The 25,697-nt window shown below is 41.9% G+C and overlaps 2 protein-coding genes across 2 annotated transcripts in view; one reads left to right on the plus strand and one right to left on the minus strand.

The window, feature by feature from the left end:
* Window positions 1-1,047: 1,047 nt before the first annotated feature.
* DEPDC4 (DEP domain containing 4) lies at window positions 1,048-25,608 on the minus strand. Its single transcript, XM_080660563.1, is given in 11 exon segments — window positions 1,048-2,119; window positions 9,537-9,615; window positions 13,708-13,833; window positions 14,130-14,272; window positions 15,061-15,284; window positions 17,611-17,785; window positions 22,270-22,380; window positions 22,383-22,414; window positions 23,857-24,075; window positions 24,077-24,257; window positions 25,479-25,608. Coding segments are annotated over 11 exon segments (1,554 nt in total). The 5' UTR covers window positions 25,603-25,608; the 3' UTR covers window positions 1,048-1,979.
* SCYL2 (SCY1 like pseudokinase 2) overlaps window positions 25,547-25,697 on the plus strand; it is a 55,513-nt gene continuing 55,362 nt past the window's right edge. Inside the window, exon 1 of the mRNA XM_080660561.1 lies at window positions 25,547-25,675. The gene's annotated coding sequence lies outside the window, so the exon portion shown is untranslated. The remainder of the gene's footprint in view (window positions 25,676-25,697) is intronic.

Below are 25,697 nucleotides of genomic sequence, written 5' to 3' on the forward strand. Positions count from 1 at the left end.
GTTTATAGGTAGTTCTGCATGATATGGTTGGCACTGGCCAGAAGTGGAGTGCTGGCATTAATCAGATGTTGAATTATACACCTGTGAGGGAATCAACTGGGCAACAAAGAGTTGTCTAATAGTGTCATTGATGACAGAGTTGTTAAAGGACAGAGTTGCAGCTACAACACCAACTTGCTGGTTTTTATGTTCAAAAATCTTTCTAGCACGCAAGCAGTTGCATAGTAAAAGCACCCCAAAATCCACTTGTGGAGAGTACAGGGAGGAAAGATTTCTAGAAAAAAAAAAAAAAAAGGATCTCAAGAATGGCTTTCAATCTTGAATATTATGTATATAAATTATATTTGAGAAGAGTTTTGTCTCAACATGTATTTCTTTGAGTTAGAAAATCTTTTACTTACCTGGATAGTATCTAAGAATGTGAACAATATAAGAAATTCAAGCATTCTGAAGCACTATGAATCAGCCTGTGAATTCCCATGGTAATTTACTGGATATTCTACCAGGAGGTAAGCTTTACAGTGACGGGAGCTGGATTTTACTTATACAGGGAAAAAAATACTTTGCATATAACAGAGTCTCTCAAATTGGGAATTCTATTTAAGCCTAAAAGCTGTAATTTATGGAGCTGTCACTAGGTGGAGTGGCACCTCTTGGTTAGGATTTTCTCTTTAGGAATTAAAGCCTCAACTTCCAAAAACCATTCAGTAGAAGGCAATTTCTTTTTGTAAACAAGATTAATCTAATAATAGTATATATGTTGATGAAAATAAGCTTCATTAGGAAATGTCATTCAATTTAAATAATAAAGCATTTCAAGCATTGCTGAGCAACTCTAACTTCTAGTAATTCTATTTCTAAATTGGATTTTGCCTTAATCAAAGTCATTGACTTGCTAAATTTTCTCTTCTGAACCCAAATAGGTCACTAGTAAATCCAGGTCTCTGACTCCAGAGCCTATTCTCTCATTGTCTACCATACCACACGCTCTCCTCGTGCCTCTGATATATCTGGTCCAGTCTTATAAGTGCAACCTCTGCATGTGTATTTTTTTTCCAAGAGAGTAAAAAAACTGAGGCTCAGAGGGAAGGTATTTACTTAAGGTTATATATAATCTTCTAATCATCAGATACAAGGACGTGGTAATATACACTTCCAGCCATTCATAGTAACAGGGAGGAATTCCCCACCAGACTTACACAGAACAATAAAATGGAAACTTTCCCCAGGTACCTCCCTCCAATTAAGAGGAAGGGAAGAAGGGATAGAAAGAGGGAAGGAGAGAGGAAAGAAGAAAACCATAAATTTCTCTGTAGACTAAAGAAGAAGTAGATTGTGCAAAGTCATGGTTTTAGATATTCATGAATTTTAAATTTATGGCTTTTAAAATCTCCTACTTTCTTAGTCTTACACTATTTAGATGATTCAGTGTTTAAGTAATAGCAGCCCAAGGCGATAGCTTAAAAATAATATATGCTAAGAAAAGTGCATGTTTTCTTCAGAGAACTCAGGTATGAAATGTTCCTTCTCTGTGGGAAAATCAACCTAAAGATAGTAAATGTACCAGATCCCTAGTAGCACATTTAACACATGACTTCAGCAGCATGATAATTAAGTACATTAGCATACATGAACTTAACTTATATTCCCTTTTAAAGTTAAAAACTTCCCTAACATTTTTTTAAAGATTTCTCTTTGCAATTTTCCACTATGTAATTAAGTATTATTAATTATAGTTGCCATGCTGTACATTACATCCCAGGACTCATTTACTTTATAACTGGAAGTTTGTACCTTTGACCACCTTCCTTGACAGTTTATGCACGATTACACTTACAGTGCTTGGAAGCTATTCTGCCCCTGAGCTGTCAGTGTGGCAGTTTGAGGAAACCCCCAGAGATTTGTTTACATTCACAAATTGTAGTTTTCTGCCACAGAAATGTTAATGCAAAGCTTCCCGATGGTGTTTTTAAAATTCCTTAATTAATTTCTTTCTTTGTTTCAAAGAGATGCTTGGGGTTACTAGTAATCTCAAGAGCCAACTGGTGAAGATACTGAGTTGTCATTTCCTTGTGTTTTTCAAATTCCTTGTATGTCAGGCGTTGGCAAAATGTGAAGCCTTAAAAAAAAAGTACATGATCTCACTCATTTATGGATAATAAAGAACATTACAGACTGTTGAACAAAAATAGACAGAGGCAAAGAAGCATCGAACAGACTGTCAAACTACAGTGGGAAGGTAGGGGAGGGTTGTGGGGGGGTAAGAGATCACCGAAGGACTTGTATGCAAGCATATAAGCACAACCAATAGACGCAAGACACTGGGAGCGGGGTAAGGGCATGTGCGGGGCGGGCGGGGGCGGGGTGGAGAGGCTGGGGGAAGGTCAATTGGGAAAAAAAAAGGAGACTTGTAATACTTTAAACAATAAGAAATAAAAAATAAAATTAGAAAAGTACAATAGGAGAAGCAAGTTAAAAACAAAACAAAAAAAGTATTTACTCACACTGGCCTTATTCTAGATTTTTCCCCCCAAAATATTGTAGATAATTGTACTTACTATACTCAATTTTTTTTTTTTATAAGAGAAAGTTTATTTAGAAAGTCACAGAGGTAGGAGAAGTGAGTGATAGAAGAAATGGGCTCAGGAGACAAGTTACAGAGGCAGAAGAAGGGCCCTTGGAGCTTAGGCGAGAGAAGGGTAAAGGTAAAGGGCCTTGGGGGTGGGGGAAGGAGGAGGGAGATGGGAAAGGCCGGGTGTGGAAAGCTCAGTATATTCATATTTTGCTTCAGAGTAATAATACTGTATCTTCACAAGTGCTCTATATTTAGCAAAAACACTCTTATTTTACATACATTATTTTGATCTCCAAAAAAACCCCATGCAGTATAAGAAGCAGTGAGGAACTACTCCCCCAGTTTCTAGAGGAATATAAGGAATTTAAGTGACATGGCTAATGAACTGGAAGTGTTGGATAGAAAAAATGTTTTCCTCTTCGGGCCCCTGGCTAGGCCTGAAAAGTAAACTGACAAAGACAGATTAGCAGGAGAAAATCATACAAGTCTGCTTAAAAATACAAGTTACTAAATCAGCTCTTATTAATTGGCTCCACATGGTCAGTGGCAGTCCTAACCTTCCACCACCTTAAAATCACCACCTTAAAATGGTATCCTTCTTAAAATCATGTATTTCCTTGGCTTAATGAATACAACTTCACCTAATCCCCCTCCTAACATTTCATTTCTGTCTCATTGATAGATTCCTATTAACTTATCCCTTGACCATTAGTGTCCCTTAATGTTTTATCCTTGGACTTCTTATTTTACTCAATATACTCTGCACAGCCTCAATTTTCACAAGCTCCCAGACATTTAATTCTAGCTCCTATTTCTTCCCTGAGCTTCAAAATTGCACATCCAGCTTCCCTGCTGAAAATCTTGACCAGTGTGTCCCACACGTATCAAAAGATCAAAACGGATTCAATCATCTCGGGAAATGTGTCCCTTTTCCCGTTTTTCTATCTGAATCGGTAGCAGTCACCCCACCTGGAAACTTGAGAGTCATCTGTGAGTCACCTATATCTCAAACCTGCTCCCTCCTCTTCATCCCTCTTGCCTCTGCCACAGTACAGGCCTATGTCATTTCTCACTTGGAGAACTCTAGCCTCCTAATTAAGAACCCTGCCTCCAGTGCCCCTGGCCAACTTGTCTCCATACGGCAGCTAAACATGCTCCATCTAAAATACAAATCTAGCCATATCACTTACTTAAAAATAACTTGCGACATCTCCCAAATGCCTAGTGAATTCCATGGTTGCTAAATAAGGTCCTTCATAACCTGACATCTGCCTATTTCTCTAGTTTCAATTCCTGGCAACCCCTTGGCTGCAGTTTCTAGCACTTACTTATTATTGCTCACAATGTTCCTTCTGTCCGGAATATCCTTCACTGCTTTTTTGGTTTAGCTAATATTTACTAACTAGTGACCCCGTGCACGGATTTGTGCACATTGAAAGGAAATTAATTAGAAGGTGGCTGGCGGGGCAGGATTGGGTAAGATGGACCAGACATTCCCTGGAGCTAACCTCCCATGGTTCCACCCTGGCGTCTGTGGAGTGAGCGGGGTCCCTCCAGCACAGGGGTGGGCAAACTTTTTTTTTTTTTAAATATATTTTATTGATTTTTTACAGAGAGGAAGGGAGAGGGATAGAGAGTTAGAAACATCGATGAGAGAGAAACATCGATCAGCTGCCCCCATTCACACCCCCCACTGGGGATGTGCCCGCAACCAAGGTACAGGCCCTTGACCGAATCGAACCTGGGACCCTTCAGTCCACAGGCCGATGCTCTATCCACTGAGCCAAACCGGTTTTGGCGGTGGGCAAACTTTTTGACTCAAGGGCCACAATGGGTTCTTAAACTGGACCAGAGGGCCGGAACAAAAGCATGGATGGAGTGTTTGTGTGAGCTAATATAAATTCAAAGTAAAGGAGCGGAGGGGAGAGCAAGAGAACCCTCCGCTCTTTCGGCTCCGCGGGCCGGATAGAACAGCCGAACGGGCCGGATCTGGCCCTTGGGCCGTAGTTTGCCCACGGCTGCTCCAGCAGGTGGGGTCCCTAGGCCTGGCCTGGGGGATCGGGCCAAAACTGGCCTCCAACATCCCCCGAAGGGTCCCTCTCACACTCTGCAAAGTTGCAGTGGTACAGGGTGTGGAACGCAAATGCAAGTGTGCAGTAAACCAGATTCAGGGCTGACTGCCCCAGCAACAATATAACCCACAGCCAAAGTTGGAATCGCATGGCCCAGCAAGGAATTGGGCTCCCTCCTCTCTGGTTTTGGGGTGCGTCACCTGAGAACCTCCGCTGCCAAGTCACTGCAGCTCAGCAGCCTCTGCATTGAGCGTCTGCCCCCTGGTGGTCAGTGTGCGTCATAGTGAATAGCAACCAGTGGGACAGTGGGAAGGACACTTAGCATATTAGCCTTTTATATATATATATATATATATATATATATATATATATATATATATATATATATATTCTTTAAGATTCCTAGTAGGCATTGTCGCTTCCACAAGCCTAGCCTGATCCCCTCAAATGAGATCAGGTAAATTCTCCTCCTCCAGTCTTCCATAACCTCCTCTGGCTCAAACATATCCCTATTATATTATGACTAGAGGCCTGGTGCACAAAATTTGTGCATGGGTAGGGTCCCTAGGCCTGGCCGGCGGTCAGGGCCAATCAGGTCCCCCACCTCCCTGCCTCCTCCTTCCCTCACCACCTGCACGAATCCACCATGCAGTTCCCCCCCCCCCCCCACCTCTCTGCATCTTTGCCTCCTTCCCTCGCTCTGTCAGCGCCCCACCACCACCACTGGTAGCCCGCCATGTTCCGTGCCACCCCCTGGTGGTCAGCGCATGTCATAGCAAGCAATTGAACTCCCATTCTCCTGGTTGAACTCCCGAGGGGACACTTTACATATTAGTCTTTTATATATATAGACTAGAGACCCAGCACACGAAATTCATATGCGGGTGTGTTCCCTAGGTCGGGCCTGCGATCAGGGCCATCTTCCCCAGCTGCCGCAGCTGGCCCTGCCCCCCACCGCCACCCACCCCCGGTTCCCCGTTTGCCATCGGGTGATCAGTGCCTGACAGCCAGGGGAAGGGACCCAGAGGTTGGCTGTTCCTGCCTGCTCACCGCCCCCCCCCCCCCCCGCCACGGGTGGCCATCAGGTGATCGGAGCCTGCTGGCCGGGGAAAGAGACCAAGAGGTGGTCAGTGTGCCTCATAGTGATTGGTCCAGCAGTTGTTCTGGTCGTTCTACTGTTAGGGTCAATTTGCATATTACCCTTTTATTGTATAGGATAGAGGCCTGATGTATGGGTGGGGGCCCCTGCTGGGGGGCAGGGCCGGTCTGGGCGAGGGGCCACGGGTAGTTTGCAGACTGGTCAAGTCCCTGGCTTTGTCAGGAAGGATGTCTGGAATGACGTCTGGAAGATGTCCGGTCTATCCGGTCTAATTAGCATATTACCCTTTAATTAGTATAAATTGCTTTATAATGGTTGTCTCATACATGAATTCTTCCACTTACTTAATTTATTCACCAAATATCTATTAAACGTCTATGTGCTAGTCACTTTGAGCATTGGAACATGAGCTTATTGCAAGCAGAGGCATTACCTTACACATCTTAGTATTTTTTGGTGTTTATACAAAGTCTGACATGTAGTAAATATTAAAAAGAATCTTTGGTGAATAATTGAATGGATAAATATTTGATATCAGGAGCATTTTACATCAACAAATTAATTTCAAATAATTACTTGGTAAGAAACTCAAATATGGGGAAAAGAGCATACATCATAGAACATACAGATGGCTTTTTAAAAATTCATTAAGTTGCATATTGATATAGTGTGACAATTTTACTGATGAGGGATAAACTTTAAGAAGAGACAAAATAGTTAAGCTATTTAGGGAAAAATATCAGATACCTCTTCACTGTCCAAGTGCTTATAGCACATGGCACTGTGCAAAGCACTTATATTCATTATCTCCCTTTAAAGCATGTTGTTGAATGAATGTTGAATGGAAATAGATATTAAAATGCCTACAATTCCTCCATTTTCCTCAAAAGCCAAAAGCAATGAAGAATTAAATGTGAAAAGCTAATATAGTAATGGCAGCCAAATGAGGTTTGCTTTGAAGTTAGATGAGATCAAATTAATCTGAAAAGATTCCTGATGTTAGGTTCAGAATACTTAGCATCATTGTTTAATTGCATCAAAACAGATAGAATACAGGTGGTAACATATCTGTTGCCATATGCCCTGTGTTCAAAGAAGGACATGAGAGAAAATAGCTGAAAAATTAGCTGAGAAATCCCAGTAACTCAGGCAAATAAATGTATGCCCTACTCCATGAATGTTTTTTTCTAAATATTAGTAATGCCTTGAAACCATCTTTTAAAGGAAAAAAAAAATGTTAACTACTTTTCTAGTTAGTCAAGTTACTTAACCTCTCTAAGCTTCAGTTATCTTATTTATAAAAATGGGATAATAATAATACCTACATAGATTATTGTATAGAATAAATAACTTCATAAATCCATGTTAGTGCCTGACACATAGCAGGCTCAACATTAGTCTCAACTAATATTAAACATTAGCAGTATTTAATATTTATAGTTTATAATATACTAGAGGCCTGGTGCACGAAATTCATGCACAGGAGTGTGTGTCCCTCAGCCCAGCCTGCACCCTCTCCAATATGGGACCCCTCGAGGCATGTCCAACTGCTCATTTAGGCCCGATACCTAAATGGGCAATCAGACATCCTTCTCACAATCCAGGACTGCTGGTTCCCAACTGCTCAGCTGCCTGCTTTCCTGTTTGCCCCTAACCACTTCTGCCTGCCAGCCTGATCACCCCCTAACCACTTCCCTGCCAGCCTGATTGATGCCTAACTGCTCCCCTGACAGCCTGTTTGCCCCTAACTGCCCTCCTCTGCCAGCCTGGTCACCCCTAACTGCTCTCCCCTGCTGGTCTGGCCCCCGCCCAATTGCTCTCCCCTGCTGGCCATTTTGTGGCAGCCATCTTGTGTCCACATGGGGGCAGCCATTTTAAAAAATATATATATATTACTGATTTTTTACAGAGAGGAAGGGAGAGGGACAGAGTTAGAAACATCGATGAGAAACATCGATCAGCTGCCTCCTGCACACTCCCTACCAGGTATGTGCCCACAACCAAGGTACATGCCCTTGAGTGGAATCGAACCCAGGACCCTTGAGTCCGCAGGCCGAAGCTCTATCCACTGAGCCAAACCAGTTAGGGCATGGGGGCAGCCATTTTTGACCATATGGGGGCAGCCACTTGTGTGTTGGAGTGACAGTCAATTTGCATATTACTCTTTTATTAGATAGGATAGAGGCCTGGTGCACAGGTGGGGGCTGGCTGGTTTGCCCTGAAGGGTGTCCCTGATCAGGGTGGGGGTTCCCTTGGGGCATGGGAAAGCCTGGGCGAGGGGCCTATGGTGGTTTGCAGGCCGGCCACGCCCCCTGGTGACCCAAGCATAGGCCAGGGCCGGCTGGAAGCAGGTACCTGGGATTTATTTACCTTCTATAATTGAAACTTTGTAGCCTTGAGTGGAGGCCAGGGCAGGCAGGAAGCTTGGCTTCCTCCATCACCAGGGGCAACCCAAGCCTCTTGCTTGCTCCAGCTCCATGGCTGCCGCCATATTTGTTGGGATTTATTTATCTTCTATAATTAAAATTTTGTAGCCTTGCCCTAACTGGTTTGGCTCAGTGGATAGAGCATCGGCCTGCGGACTGAAGGGTCCCAAGTTCGATTCTGGTCAAGGGCATGTACCTTGGTTGCAGGCACATCTCCAGTGCGGGGTGTGCAGGAGGCAGCTGATTGATGTTTCTAACTCTCTGTCCCTCTCCTTTCCTCTCTGTAAAAAAATCAATAAAAAATATTAAAAAAAAAATTTTTTTTGTACCCTTGAGCAGAGGCCAGTGCCAGCCAGGAAACTTGGCTTCCTCTATCGCCGGGGGCAACCCAAGCCTCTGGCTGGCTCCAGTTCCGTGGCCGCTGCCATCTTTGTTGGGATTTATTTATCTTCTATAATTAAAACTTTGTAGCCTTGAGCGGAGGCCAGGGCCGGCCAGGGCGGGCGGGAAGCTTGGCTTCCTCTGTCACCAGGGGCAACCCAAGCCTCCTGCTTGCTCCAGCTCCATGGCAGCCACCATCTTGGGTTAATTTGCATACTTGCTCTGATTGTCTGGTGGGCATAGCGGAGTGATGGTCAATTTGCATGTTTCTCTTTTATTAGTGTAGATTATTAATTTAAATATTAAGTATTTTATTACTACCCTATGAAGTAGTTATAAAACTATGAAGTAGTTGCTATTATTTTTCCCATTTCATAGGTGAGGAAGCTGAGGCATAAAGAGGTTAAATGACTTGCCCAGGCAATTTGGCCCTGATAAGCCAGTTATGGCATTTATGCTGTTTTGTCTCCCACATGACAATCTTTGGGAATTTGCATTAAAACCATTTTTTACTTTAAAGAAATCCTAAATTAGGGAATCAGCTGAACTGCCAGAGGACACTGAGTGAAAAAAATCATGGAGCCTATTCAACAGCTGGCCAGGCTCCTCCTCTGTAAAATTAGGTCATTTCCTAAAAGAGAGGAGGGAGGGGGAGAGAAAATGAAAAACAATAGGAAGACTCAGAGTCAGAAAAAGGACAAGAGAGAGTGCAGGAGCATGGAAGCGGCAGTGGGTGATATGCTGAAGGGGAGGTGAGGCTTGGGAGCAGAATGAGAGAAAGTGTTCACCTTTTTAGAAGAAAGGTAACCAAAGGGCTTCCAAAAAAAACACAACAAAAAACTAGAGCTTGCTCTGGAGATATTAACAAGTAGCCTGAATGTAACCACTTGTATAACACTATATATTTATTACATACTCGGTCCCACCCAACTTACTTGGCTATAACTGTCGCTGATAAAAAAGGAACAAGTCTGAATCAATATCTGATACAGCATCTGGATCTTCTCCATGCAGAAGCTTCTTCAGTTTCTTACTAACCAGGTCCAATAAAGTAACTGGTGTCTGCATAAAAACAGGGATTTTCAAATATTTAATATGATTTTTTTTTTCTATCCAGAAACAGATAAAAACTTAATGGTTTTGACCAATGAGTCGGGGAAAAGATTCCAGCTGGGGAGAAGGGGTGGCCAGCAGACCTCTGAATTATAAAAGGTATGAATTCTTGAAATTTTTTTAGAATTCTTACAGTTGTCTACTTTCATGTGTGAACTACAACTGAAACTAGGTTAAGCAGTCATTAGTATAATGTTCTATAAAAAAATTACGGTTCTGTAGTAGCCCTGATCTAAATAATCTTACATTGTAATTACATGGTAAGTATGTAAATAGTAGCTCTAAAATACATGAAAACATTATTATCTTAAAATGGATAAATGCTCCTTTTCCGGGTTTTGGTTACACAAAGGGAGTCCCAGACTACAATATGTATCCTCAGCTAATACTGCTACAGCGGGCATCCCTACACCTACCAATGCTGAACCTCGTGTCTATACAGCTTCTTCATCCTGGACCCCAGGCTGCCTTTACATTAGCTTCTATACTCTTGCCAATTTCGAGTCATGAAGCTGTCTCCATTAATTCATTCTGTCATTCTATAAAAATTTAGTGAGTGATTGCTGTGTTCTAGGTGACAAACAGATCAAGTTTCTGAATTCTTGGAGCTTACATTCTCATTGAAGAGAAAGATAATTAAAAAAAATAACCTGCAAATAAATAAAAAAAACACCAAAACCACAAAAAAATAAAAAAAATCAGCAAATACATAATTTATTTTCAAGTAGTGATAGTGCCATTGAGTAAGCATGAAGCAGGGTAATAGGCCAGAGTGAAGACGATGGGTAGACATCCTACTTGGGAAGGGCTTCTGCTGAGAGTAACATTGTAAGCAGAAGCCTGAACAGATGGGAAGGAGTGAGCCATAAGAAGACTTGGGAGAAAAATGTTCCAGACAGACAGTAGACAGCATAGAAAAAGTCCCGTAACAGGAAAAAACTTGGCACATTTGAGAGCCTCCATTATAAATGCCGCCATCTCAGCCTCCCTGAAATGCCTCCTGCCCTAATCTCCAGAAACCAGTCATGAGAGGGCTTCTCCCTGCTTCCTGAATCCCACATTTGCACTTCCTTCAGCCCACATCAATTCCTTTTCTCCTTTGTGGCCTGCTGCAAAATTTAAGGCAGTATGTTTCATTATAACACTGCTCACTCTGACATGAAGGGAAGGTCAAAAAATGAAAAAAATCCTTTATAATTTCTTGCCTGTGTGTAGGAAAGAGGAGAATTCACTTACCCAGAGGAGGAGGCAGGATGAGAAAAAAAGAAAGTAGAGAGGCTAAGTGCTAAGGAAGAGGGAGAGGAAATGTTCTTTCTAAATTCCTAGTTGAAATCTGGGACCCATTTTACAAGTAAACTATAGACATGAGTTTTGATTTAGTGACTGTAGAATTAAACATTTATGTAACCTGGGCTCCCCAACCTCCATTTATTTCATATATATATATATATATACACACACACACACACACATACATATATATATACACACACACACACACACACACACACACACACATATATATATATATATATGAAATATATAATATTTTTATTGATTTCAGAGAGGAAGGGACAGGGAGAGAGAGATAGAAACATCAATGATGACAGAATCATTGATCCGCTGCCTCCTGCACACCCCCTATTGAGAATCACAACCTGGGCATGTGCCCTGACCGGAATTGAACATGATCTCCTGGTTCATAGGCCAACGCTCAACCCCTGAGCCACACCAGCCAGGCCATTTATTATATACTAGAGGCCCGGTGCATGACATTTGGGGGGGGGCGGTCCCAAAGCCTGGCCTGCGCCCTCTTGCAGGGGAGTGGGCCTAAGCTGGCAGGTGGACATTTCCCGAGGGGTCCTTAGCGCTGCCACTGCTGTGCTTCTGAGCTTGCCAGCCATGAGCCCGGCTCAGCGTTTCTGGCTGAGTGGCACTCCCCCTGTGGGAGCGCACTGACCACCAGGGGGCAGCTCCTGCATTGAATGTCTGCCCCTGCCCCTGGTGGTCAGTGAGCATCATAGCAACCGGTCATTCCACAGTTTGGTCAATTTGCATATTAGCCTTTTATTATATAGGATTTTGATAAAACAAAAACAAAAACAACTATGTACATAACAACTGACTTACAAATGCGTTTCCAGAGTATATTTCATTCAAAATTCATAATATGGGGACTGTCTCTTGTATATTCTAATTACCACCTTTTTCTCTGAAATAATGGAAAAGAAACTTCAGTTAAGGTTGATAGAACTACAAAATTTGAACCAATGTTTATTTCTTATGAGACAAAATTTTTAAGCAAAAAAAATGAAGGAAACAATTTTTTTGTACAGGCTTTGGAGAATTACCACTAAAAGTACCACTGTCAGTACTAAAATATAGTAGTGAGGCTAAAAAACAATCATTTCCTTGATATATTTTATAAATCTGACCACATTTGACTAATTCTATTGCTACCCCTCTGTTTCAAGTCACTGTATCTCTTGCCCAGATTATTACAACAGTCTGCTAAAAGATATTCCTGCTTTTACCCTTGCATCTCAACCATCTGTTCTCAACATAAAAGCCACATCCTATCTAATAAGAGTAATATGCAAATTGACCATCACTCCAACACACAAGATGGCTGCCCCATGTGGACACAAGATGGCCACCACAAGATGGCCAGCAGGGGAGGGCAGTTGGGAGGGACCAGGCCTGCAAGGGAGGGCAGTTGTGGGCGATCAGGCCAGCAGGGGAGGGCAGTTAGGGGTGACCAGGCCGGCAGAGGAGGGAAGTTGGGGGCAACCGGGCCTGCAGGGAAGGGCAATTGGGGGGGGTCCCAGGCCTGCAGGGGAGGGCAGTTAGGGGTGACCAGGCCTTCAGGGGAGGGCAGTTAGGGGTGACCAGGCCTGCAGGGGAGGGCAGTTAGGGGTGACCAGGCCTTCAGGGGAGGGCAGTTAGGGGCAAACAGGCTGGCAGGGGAGCAGTTAGGCATCAATCAGGCTGGCAGGGGAGTGGTTAGGGGGTGATCAGGCTGGCAGGCAGAAGCAGTTAGGGGCAATCAGGAAGGCAGGCAGGTGAGCAGTTGGGGGCCAGTAGTCCTGGATTGTGAGAGGGATGTCCGACTGCCCATTTAGGCCCGATCTGGTGGGATCGGGCCTAAACAGGCAGTTGGACATCCCTTGAGGGGTCCCAGATTGGAGAGGGTGCTGCCTGGGCTGAGGGACACACCCCCTCGTGCACGAATTTCATGCAGCTGGCCTCTAGTCTATCTTTATAAATGTCAGTCATATCAGGCCACTGTTTTTGCTCAAACCCTCCAGTGATTCCCCATTTTATTCCAAGGAGGAGCAAAGTCTCTCCAATGGCCTACAAGGGCCCCCACGTCTCTGACCTCATCTCATACTACCTTCCATTCTGCTCACCACAGCACTAAAAATGGGTTGGGTCACACCCAGGGCCTCTTCTCTAGGACCCAATTTCTCTCCCCAAAACCACGACTCCCACCCCCACAGTCATTTGGTTGATTCTCTCTCTCTTCCAGTCTTTGCTCAAATTTTACTCTCTCATTGAGCCCAATCTTGGCCACCCTGTTTAATACTATAAGTCCCCAGTCATCCCCACTCTAGCACCCATTAATCCTCTGAACCTGCTCTTTTTTCCTTTTTCTATTGCATTTATTGCCCCCTAGAAACTATAAGACTTGACTTGATGATTGTGTGTACTTTTTTATTATCTGTCATGCTCACCTGCATATAAGCTCCTCAAGGATCCTCATCTTCGTGTTTTGTTTGCTGATGTATTCTAAGCGCCTAAATAAAACAGTGCCTGGCACATAGTAATGCACCAGAAATGGGTTGAAGGAATTAATATATTTTCAAATATTGACATTAAGTCGGCTTCCTTCTCTTTAGTGGGTAGGGGAAGAGAGCATTCCTTCAAACTTTGCACATTACAGGCACTTAATAGATTATTTATTAAGTGAAATACTTGCCTTTTTTTGCTTAACAGAAATAGCTTGGTACTAAATGTGCCCAGGCAAAATGCCAGAGATACCTTGAAGAGCTCAGAGTGATATTCCAGTAGAAACCAGATGAGTTGTTCTGCCCGTACTTTTGATAATGATTTGGTTTGAAAAACTGCTTTGGCAAGAGTTTTCAGGATAACTGTTTTATTATCATACTGTAAACAGAAAGATTACATTATCTCAAACAGTTTTTTTTCTTTTTATTGAATTTATTGGGATGACCTTGGTTAACAAAGTTATACATGTTTCAGGCAACAGTTCCACAACACATCATCTGTACACTGTATTGTGTTTACCACCCAGTCAAGTCTCCATCCATGAACATTTATCCCTCCTTTACCCTCCCCCATCACCTCTCTCCCCTCTCCCCCCAGCAACCACTACACTGTTGTCTGTCTGAACAGTTTTTAAAATCATAGCCCAAAACTGTCACATTGTTATATTTTGTTACCTGTTTTTGTAACTTGTAGGCATTAGGCTCTGATGCAATAGCCATAAAAGTAAGTAGCCGTCCTAATTCTTCTCTATTGTTGGGCAACAACAATCTTAGATAGAGTTGTGTTGCCTCCAGTGCTTCTGTTTTTATCTCACTTTCTGTTACATGGATTACCAAGATGACAAAGAATGGGACAAAAAATGGAGATTATAGAATTTAGTAGCCAATTAAAATGCTATGATGCTGTATTTGGCTTATGGATTCTTTTTTACAACTTAAAAGTTTTTGTTATGAAATATTTCAAACATACAGGAAATTATCTGTGTAATTCTATATATGCCAAACACCTGTGTAATTACATCCAGCATTATCAAACCATATTTTGTTTTCAACATGGAATTATATAGCCACCTACATAGCTAAAAAAGTTGCAATACTATGTCACTCAATTTTTATTTTTCTAAAAGGTCACTAAATACCACAGTTTTCTAATCCTGTATTATATCAAAATATGTTTCTTAGAATGTCCCTGTGACATAATTACCTTTGATATAATGTTCTATAGAGCATTAGTTATATTGGATGGTACAATTTACATGGCAGGCAACATTAGTGAAGTGAAAAAAGATTCCATGCAGTACCTTGACACCACAGAAAATATTAAAATGTTATACTCATATAACACATAACATTTCTTCCATTTGTGCCTTAAAAAAGTTTTATTATGCTAGCCAATTGCAAAAGACTGTGAGCCTAAGCTCCAATCAAGAGTAAGGGACAGGTCACGCGCGTCAGGATTAAAAAGCCCAGTGGACTGCCCACTCAGCGTGCGGGTGCTCCCAGACCATGTGCATGCGCACCCTCCTGCAAGAGTAGAGACGTTTGCCTTGCTGAAAACAAAAAGTTTTATTATGCAAAAATTTAAAGTTTAAACATCATCTCTTACCTAAAAGTTCAATAATTCCTGAATGAATATCAAAATATTCATCAGTTAACAGGCAATGTTTCTCTTGATTATAATATTTTACTATGACATCAAAGAGTATCTTCTGTTTACTCAGTCTTGTCTCTTCATTTCTGTTTTGCACTAACTGTTGACTAACCGAAACGACGAACTGGTCAGGGAAATACTCCAGGCATTCAATTGCTGCATTAAGCCAGTTGTCAATCCTGGAACAAAATAAACCAATGGTTAACATTTCCATTTAATTACCTAAAGCACTGTTTGATAAAACATAATCATATCTATTTTATATTTAACTAAATCTAAGGAAGAAACTATTTTTCAGAGAATCATTTCAATAAATTTTGCAGGATGAATGAAGGAGAGAATAAGGGAATAGCTTATTTTCTCACCAAATACCACCATACCTTTGTATACCTTTGTTTTCTTCTTTTTTTAGACAAAAAAATTCTTAAATTGATTTCAGAGAGAGGAAGGGAGAGGGAGCGAGGGATAGGAACATCAACGATGAGAGAGAATCACTGATTGGCTGCCCCTGCCTCCTGCACAACTCCTACTGGGAATTGAGCCCAAAACCCAGGTATGTGCCCTGACCAGGAATCGAAGTTTGACCTCCTGGTACATGGGTTGTTGATGCTCAATCACTGAGCCACACAGCCGGACATCTATACCTTTATTTTCAAGGAGTCAAAATATTTTTGGCCACCTTTTCATTATTTATTTCTAACTTCATGAATTCATCTGTACTGCTCCATTTCATCAGTGGTTTCCCTCTGTTTTCCCACTACAATAATTAGGTGCATTTGGTTCTAGTATTATTTGAAAATAAGATACCAAATATTTTCCCATACAAGATGCACTGTTTATTCTACCACACACTATCTTCCCTTTCTTCTCTCTCCACCCCAACAAGATAAGAAATGTAGGATCTTTTCACTCCTTCCTTCCCACAATGATGCCTTTGAAAGGCCTTTAATTCCCCCTTAACCTCATCTGCCATCTTACCAACCCCCAGGTTATTGTAAGTTTCCTTAATACTATGTCCCTTGTTTTGACTTATTTAGTGCTCATATCTTATATATTCCCACACAGTCTTACATATCAGCTTGGAATTAATGTGTGTGTGTGTACAAAATGAGAGAAAATAGAGAGCACAGATCAAAGTTCATTGCCTAACAGTGTTTCTTGGCTATTTTCTTTGCATGAGGTTCCTAAGTAATATACTCTATGAATTCTTTTGTAAAAAATTATTTTTATTGATTTCAGAGAGGAAGGGAGAGGGAGATAGAAACATAAATGATGAGAATCATTGATCAGCTGCTTCCTGTGCCACCCCCTACTGGGGATGGAGCCTGCGACCTGGGCATGTGCCCTTGACCAGAATCGAACCTGGGACCCTTCAGTCTGCAGGCTGACGCTCTATCTGCTGAGCCAGACCGGCTAGGGCCTCAATGAATTCTTGATAATCCTCAAGAATCTTTCCTTCATCCCTCTTCCCTTTATCCTTCCATCTTTCCTTCCTTCTCTTTATTTCCCCGACAGGTGAAAGGTGTATTTTCCCTAATATGTGAGTCATTATCTTCTATCTAGTGTTGTTGATGAAAAGATTAATGACCATTGGATTGCTTTTCTTTTGTAGCTAGCCTATCCTTTCTGCCTGGAAGCTTATAAAGGCAGTCTGGCTGCTGTTTCCTGCAGAGGCATCCAAAGAAATCCTGTTTCTTTGCTGGTGTCCCCACACTCTACCTGACTCAAGGGCTGGGGAAGACCCAGCTCTTGGTTTGGGCCTTTCTTGGCCTATTGTGAATTAGGAAAACCTGCCATGTGCAAACAGTTGACTATCTAACTGGGTCCACAGGTCTCTTATCACTAAGCTCTTCTCAGGACCTGATGCTTTCTGGTCCTCAGCCTAGAGTCTGATAATGTTCTTTTTTTCTTTGGCCCATAGGGGAGAAAGCATCACATCAGTTCTCTCTGTTGGAATCCCTACTGGTACCCAAATTCTTATAGCAATAGTTCCCAGCAGGAGTGACAAATATCTTAGAGTTCAGAGAGGAGAATGGAGCTTCATTCAGGTTATTGGGTTCCCTGAACCCCTTCCCCACAAACAAGGCTGATTTTATGATCAGCCTTGAACTGTAATGTTCTGTTTCATGAATGTCTCCCCTACTAGACTGTGAATTCTTTTAGGGCAGGAATAAATAAACTGATAGAAACTGATAATGTTATATTAGAGTCCTAAAATGGAAATGATATAACTTTGGAGAATACTCAGGCAGGTGCAGGGAGAAGATGACTGTCAAATCATGACTGAATTCATACGAATGAAACCACTCTGATTTCCAGATCTTCTTGTGGGCCATAATCAGTGACTTTCTTTGTTAGATCAAATGAGAATTCAGTGATTAATTTATAAAACAGAGATTGTGTTAGCTTATACATATGGATATGTGCTCACCCCTTAAAATACCAAAGGTGAAATATGTTAAAGACCTTTTAAGTTATAATTTATTTGACAATAAAAATGGTCACTTAAGTACATAGAAACTTAGAATAACCTCTCTGTCTAGACAAGTATTTGAAATAACATTTTCCTCTTTACTTAATTGAAGATTTTGTGTTTTAACTGGTGGCTCCAAAATATTTTCCAAGAATGGAAGGTGAATCAATTGAAGAATATGTAACAATGTTTGTTGTTTCCAAGCATCTTCTATAGCTTAAAAAGAAAAATAATGTAACTATCAAATTGAGAAATGACATACATTCAACCAATATTGTAAAATTTTCCCATTTCTAAATAGTACAAAATAAAAGCTACCTTTCTATATAATGGACTAATTTAATGCTAGGATAATTTAAAATTTCTAAATTACAATTTTTATTTCCAAGATTGACCTTTAAACAGACATCAGTTGTAAGCACAGTGATTGTATTTTCTGGTTATCTATACTAATAAAAGAGAAACATGCAAATTGACTGTACCTTTGCTACGCCCACCAGCCTATCAGGAGTATGCAAATTAACCTGACAAAGATGGCGACAGCCCTGCCCTCCAGCTGCTCCGGGCCTCTGGACAGCATGCATGCAGAGGTGGAGCGTGGGGGTGGAGGGAGCTATAGGAGCGGGTGCTCCACTGGGAGCGAAGACTGAAGGCGGTGGCCAGAGCCAAAGCCTGGGTCCCGGGTGCAGGAGGAAAACCGGTGCCGGCAGCCAGGGGAAGGAAGGCCTATTCCATGAATCTCTTCGTGCAATGGGCCTCTAGTGTTGATTATAAAGTGATATTATCTAGCTTTTAAGGCCAACAATAGATTAGTTCCAAATATAAAAAATACTGGTCATGCTAATAAATTGTATATCTGAAAGAAAATGAGATTGCTGATTTATAATTTTATTCAAAATAGCACAGATAATTAGTTTATTATTTTTTAAATATAGTTTTATTGATTTCAGAGAGGAAGAGAGAGGGAGAGAGAAATAGAAACATCCATGATGAGAGAGAATCATTGATCGGCTGCCTCCTGCATGTTCCACACTGGGGATTGAGTCTGCAACCCAGGCATGTGCCCTGACCGGGAATTGAACCCTGACCTGCAGGTTCATAGGTTGATGCTCAACCACTGAGCCATGCCGGCCGGGCTTAGAGTTTATTATTTTTAAATAAAAATACAATATTAGGTTAATCTTTAATTTCTCATCATTCCTGTTAAGAGTTTGGTTTTTCATTATCCTAAGCATCAGACCATAATTAATGTTTTGTTTTTCCTTTAAATGAAACAAAATCATAAAAGCAACAGCTAAATCTCTTGGAAAGCTCCTAAACCCTGAGCCTATGTAATAAATTTGAACTATAGCCATGATTTTTTTTTTGGTTATAAACATTTGAATAAAAATAACCTGAATAAAAATGGGAGATTTCATATAAAATTCTAGGTTTCAAGCTTCTCTTTAAAAAAGATCTTGTTACTCTGGGCTTGAATTAATTCCTGACCAAAGTCAGCTGATGTAAATCAGTGGGTACCCCCTTTGCATCTGCATGTCATTTCAAGTTCACCACAAATCCACTACTCCCTGCTGTATCCCAGCTGAGTGCTAGCTACCATTTTCATGGTATTGTCCTGTTGGCTTTGCTACAGTAAAAATTAATTTCCCTGTAATTATATCTTTGTGTTAAGTGGGAAAAGGAAAAATAGCCTGAAAGGGCCATATATTTCAAGCAAAACAATAGTACATTTTTTTCCTATATGTTTGATAATTAAGTACTCACTGGCTCTCAAGTCTGCTTGGCTCCTAAATTCACCTCAGTTTGTTACCTGTGAGCTATTGGCCAAAAGGAAATCAAATTAACAATCTTTTAGTAAAGACTTGAGACCATAAATAGCCTCTAACCAATCAGTCCACATTTGTAATACCCACGTTTGGGCACAGCACTCATGGGGTTGTTTTTGTGCTTGAGGATCACAGAAGAATCAGATTTCAGTGGATAGCATCAAACTTTATTCATGTCTGATTTGTTAGAGCAGAGAAATTTCCTAATATACTTCCCCCAAAAGTTTTAGTATGAAAATGTAACTTCCAAAAAAGTGAATTTTTTAATGCATTAAATATGAGAGCTACCAGTCAATTTGAAGTTAGTTCTCTTTTGCAAACCTTTTTATAAATCAAAGAACAAGAAACCCACCTTACTGGATTTAAAAAAAAAGAAAAAGTCCTATTAGTAACTTATTAAAGAACTACTTCTCTGAAAACAATGCTATTAGAAAACTAAAACAGTTTTTTGTGTTTATTCTGAAGGCTGACATTCAGTTGTCATACCAAATACACACACTTCATTCCCACATTTTATCATTACAACACTTTGTTGCAACAATAATGATAAACAATGGATAGAGTATAGAAATCTAGGTCTAAATTGTAATTCCATTGGTTAACTGTAGAAACTTGTCATATTATCTAATTTCTCTACGTTTCCATATGTATATATGGCTAATATGCCAAGTGTCCTCTCGGGAGTTCGATTGGGAGACAGGGAGTTTAATTGCTCGCTATGACGTGTGCTGACTACCAGGGGGCGGCGTGGAATGAAGGAAGGCCCCGACCAGCAGCTGGAAGACCCCAATCAGCCCTGATTGCAGATCAGGCCTAGGGATCCTAGCCGTGCATGAATTTTGTGCACTGGGCCTCTAGTCTAGAAAATAAGCAATCTAAACTAAAGCAGTGGTTCCCAGACGTGGCTGATTTTTGTTTTAACATAAAATCTATATATATATAAAACACTTAATAGTTTATTGTTTTGTTACTTAATGTTTAAAATCTCTGGCTTAATGAAAGTCTTAAGCCTACGTATATTCCTCCTATTTTCACCTGATATTTTTTGTTAAACAGTATATTACACAAAAAATTGTATAAAAGCATATGTATTATTTCAAGTATTGGGAGACAGAGGTAAGGAAGAGGCCTAAAACCCCAATTTCCTCTGTGGAAAAATGAACAATCATTTCAGTACCCAAAACTGAAAAATCATGACCTAGCAATATAAGCATGCTATTTAGAGATATGGGAAATAAGTTGTAAATGGTTGTCATGGGGAAAGGGCAATGGATGGGGAGAAGGGTAGGGAAATGCTATTTTTTTGGTAACAAAACCTATAGGATTCTTTGAATGTTTTGCATTACATGCATATATAACACATATAAAAAATAAGACATTTAACAAAATGTACATAAGAATACCAGCTTTCCTCCCCTACTGTGTCCTCCAAGTCTGTTACCCCATTATTATAGGCAATAAATATAAAATGCATAACAAATTGCTTAGCACAGAGAAAGGTCCAATAAGTGGGAATTATTTTTTATCAGCATCTTTATGAATTAATTACATCCATTTTTAGTTAGGAATTTCTAGAGGTACCCTGTATCCTCAAGGGAAATTGATGGGACAAGTTATTTGTTCATTTGTAATATATAAAAACTATAGTCCTGTTGGCTCCTCCTCTTCTGCCTGTCCCCTAAATATTAGTCTTCCTCAGAGTTCTCTCCTAGTCCCTCTTCTCTTCTCACTCTTTTTTTTAAAAAAACATATTTTACTGATTTTTTTTACAGAGAGGAAGAGAGAGGGATAGAGAGTTAGAAACTTCGATCAGCTGCCTCTTGCATACCCCCGCAACCAAGGTACATGCCCTTGACTGGAATCGAACCTGGGACCCTTCAGTCCGCAGGCTGACGCTCTATCCACTGAGCAAAACCGGTCAGAGCCTCTTCTCACTCTTGACATGCTTGCTCTACATCCCTTCTTCGGGCACCCTGTATTTCCCTTATCACACTTTTCCTAACTTGTTGATAGCCTTTGCTCCTCCAGGATGCAAACAATGCTTGTCTTGCTTCTCTCATGGTTTGACCAAATGCAGTAAAGGGTCTTCTTTCCACTGTTAGTGACATAATAAGGAGAAAACCACAAGTAGATGAAGTATATAGTCAAGAGGAGTAGCTTAGTTTGTTTTGAAAGGCAAATGGCAGGGAGATGTTTAGGAAGGGCTTACACACAATGGACAGAGGCCACACTCATTAGAAGATGGTATTGGATTAAAAAGAATAAGGACTGGTAGTGTAGAGTATAGCACCTTCCGTTAATCTGATCATGGTTGCAAAAAATAAACTAAATGTTATTGGAGCTAAGTTGCCTCACTTGTTTGACGTAATTGCTATGTAGAAGGAAACTTTTACAGGGAAGAGAATAGTGAGTCAATATGCCAAACACACTACTTTTATTATATCTGAAAAGTCAGTTCTTGGAGACAGTAAAAAGATCATTGGTTGCCAGGAGTTAGGGGGAATGGAGGGATGAATAGGTGAAGCATAGAGGATTTTTCTGTATGATACTATAATGGTAGATACATGTCACTATACATTTGTCAAAGCCCCTAGAATACACACCACCAAGAGTGAACATGAATGTAAACTATGGGCTTGACAATGATCTATCACTATAGGTCCATGGATTATAACAACCATTCTGGTGCAGGATGTTGACAGTAAGAAAGGCTGTGTGCCTGTGGGGCAGGAGTATATGGGAACTCTCTATACATTCTGCTCAGTTTTTCTGTGAGCCTAAAACTGTTCTAAAAAATAAAGTTTATTTTTTTTAAAGTCAGTTTTTCATTACAAACTTCTGAAAAAAATAATGAAAACAAATTACCTTCTTTTGAAAGCGGGAGAACAGGTTTGTCAACTGTGATATTTGGAGGTAAAGCCAGATTCCCATTCTTTGCATGAATAAGTTCCTTAATTATTTTCTCACCAATTTCTGTGCTAGAGGATTTGAAATTATTTCATCTTCTGGTCTGTTAAGAAATACTATGTGAATTTTTCCATTATATACAGGACCAAATTTTCAAATAACAATTTATTAAACTTAATCATATATTCCCTAGTTCCAAAAAAGATCTCAGGCAGCTTACAATAAAAGACACAAGTAATAAAATCTATATATATAAAAAGCCAGCCACCTGAATAACAACTGGAATGACCGGTTGCTATGACGCCCACTGCAGCCAGTGAACTGGTGGATTGAGCGCTGGGACCAGCTGGCCAACCTCCTGCGGCCCCTCCCCCCAGTTGGCCCCGCCCCTGATCAGCCTCTCCCACCCCGATCGAGGGCGGGGTGGCAGCCAACCCTCCACCCCCTGTGGCCTTTCCCCTCAACTCAGCTGGCCCCGCCCAACCTCCTGCAGCCCCTCCCCCTGGCCGGCTCCACCCCCGATGGGCCCCCACCACCCTGATGGGACTGCAGCCTCCCCCCCCCCCCCCCCCCCCCGCTAGCCCCCCCATCACCTCCCCTACCCCAATAGAGGGCAGGGCTGGCGGGCCAACCTCCTGCAGCCCCTCCCCCTGCCCGGCCCCAACCCCGATTAGACCCCACCCTGATCAGGGGCAGGGCCTGCCAGCCAATAGCCTGTGGCCCCTCCTCCCCAGCCAGCTCCACCCCCAATCAGCCCCCCCTACTCTGATCAGGGGCAGGGCCTGTGGCCAACCATCCATGGCCCCTCCTGCAGGCCGCTGGCCCCTGATCGGCCTCCCAACCCCATTCTGGGGTGGGGCCAGCCCACCGCTTAAAGCCCCCACCACCCCTATCAGCCTGTGGCCCCTCCCCCCAGCCAGCTCTGCCCCTGATCAGCCCCCCCCAGACCAATCAGGGGTGGGGCTGGCTGACCCACCGCCCACAGACCCTCCCCCCAGCTGGCTGGGCCCTGATTGGGCCCCGATTGGGGCTGGCCAGCTGGCCAACCTCCTGCCCTCTCCTCTTCCTGACAGGTCCGGGCCAGCCGGACCCCACTGGTGCACGAATTTGTGCACTGGGCCTCTAGTTATTAGATAATAGAATATCACCAAAAGAGGACAGATTAGGGTTGTAAATAAAGAGAAGAATATATTATAAAGAATAATTATAAGGTGAACACTGTTGCTATGATAGAAAATTTTTGCAGTTTCCAGAAACCTTGCCTTTTTTTTTTTTTTTTTTTTACTTTGGGTAAGTCATTTTTCAAAATTAGGAAACATACAATTCATCACAAGATATAAAGTTTTTCCTGGTATAAATTCTGCAAAATTTGTGCTAATGTCCTCCACCACAGTTTTAGAGCAAATGCTGAAATGCTGAATTTTTACACGGTTATTTCTTTTATTGACTTCTGAAAAATACTGAAAGTGTAATATTCAATTTTAGCTCAATGACAACTGTTCTGCCATAATCTAAATACAGTACAGTATTTCGATTAATACTAACCTTAAAGATTTCTTTGCATTTATTTTATTTGTTAATCCATTCTTAGCATCCTTTTTTCTTTCCCAAAAAACGTAAGATGATTTATTGCCTAGAAACCTCTGGAGTCTATTGTTTGAATCTTCAAATTCCAATTCCTTCTCATTTTTGAATAGCTTCACTCCTACTAGTTGAAATACCTTATGGTTCATTAGAACTTGGCAAAGATGAACTCCTTTAAGACGAGAGATCATTACTACTTAGGCACATATTTTGCATAAGATGACTTAATACTACACCAACAGCATCAGAACCATAGACTTTGTATGTTCGTAAATGATGCCTCCTTTTTATTTCCACTTGAGTCTGAAGGGAGTGAATAATACCATCCCATAGCTGAGTAGCTTGAAAAGGACCAGAACATCCTGAAAATTAAAACAAAACAAAAAAACCACACACATACTTAAATTACACAACATTATTAAAATATTTAAGTTTTTCAGTTTTGACACCTATGCTTTTTTTAAATCCTCACCGGAGGACATGATTTTATTGACTTTAGAGAGAGAGGAAGGGAGAGAGAGAGAGAGAGAGAGAGAAAGAAACATTGACTGGTTGCCTCCTATATTCGCCTGGACTGGTGATGGAACCCACAACCTAGGTGTGTGCCTTGATGGGAATGGAACCTACAATCTTTTGGTGTACTGGGATAATGCTCCAACCAACTGAACCACCAGGCCAGGGCAACCTTATGCTTTTTTGTTGTTGTTAATCCTCACCCAAGGATATTCTGCTGCTGCCCCTGACCCAGGCTGATTTTAGAGTGGAAGGGAGGCCGGGAGAGAGAGAGAAACATGGATGTGTGAGAGACACATGGATTGGTTGCCTCTCCCACCATCCGGATAGGGCCTGCAACTGAGGTACATGCCCTTGACCACAACTGAACCCATGATCCTTCAGCCCCTGGGCTGATGCTCTAACCATTGAGAAAGCGGCTAGGACAACCTTATGCTTTTTTTTTTTTATTTTTTTATGGCATATCTGCTGCCATTGTTAAGTTTCTACTCCTCCAATCTTATGTAAACTATACAATATTTACTAAGATTGCACCAAGTTTGTCTGGGCGTGATGGATGGGGTAGGGTTGGAGTGGGTGGAGAAGGTTAAAAGTCTATGAGTGGTGGAGACAATGATATTTTCCAATGGACCATCTGCCTTTAACTTTCATTAAACAGGTGGGTTAGAAGAAATAGGAACTTGTGCTCAAGGAACTTGCCATCTAGTACTTGGTAGTTCTGAGTGCAGCAAGTGGACCAACAGCATTGCCAACAGCACTTATAAGAAACGCAGATTACCAGGCTATTCCTGAATCCACAGACTGCGTTTTAACAAAATTCCCAAATGACTCGTGTGCATATTAAAGTTTGAAAATCACTGCTTTCCTGGACTTCCCGAAGAGAGTAGTTCGGGAAGCTCAATCACGGAACTTAGTCCAGACCAGAGAGGGCAGGAGCGCAGGGAGGGGGCGGGGCCAGGAAAGGGGCGGGCCCAGGAAGGGGGCGGACCCCAGAAACCTGAGGTGCAAGGGCCAAACCAACCGCTCCACTGAGCCACCCTCCCCTAGATCCTAATATTTGGTTAGGTTACCTGTCCTCCTTTTCCGGCAGAAGCCACTTCTACGGCTTACGGAACTCGACCCTCTCCGCCCTGGGCCGGAAAGCTCGCTCTGGCTGCCAAGGCTACGAAACCACGGAGTCAAAAGAACCGCCATTCGCTCTCGCGCCGACCCCGCCCCCGGCCCGAAGCCCCGCCCCCACCTGATCCTCGGGGGGGCGGAGACCAAGGTAGCCCCCGCCCCGCCCCTTC

Source organism: Plecotus auritus (genome assembly GCF_963455305.1).
Source record: "Plecotus auritus genome assembly, chromosome: 3".
Classification (NCBI taxonomy): Eukaryota; Metazoa; Chordata; class Mammalia; order Chiroptera; family Vespertilionidae; genus Plecotus; species Plecotus auritus.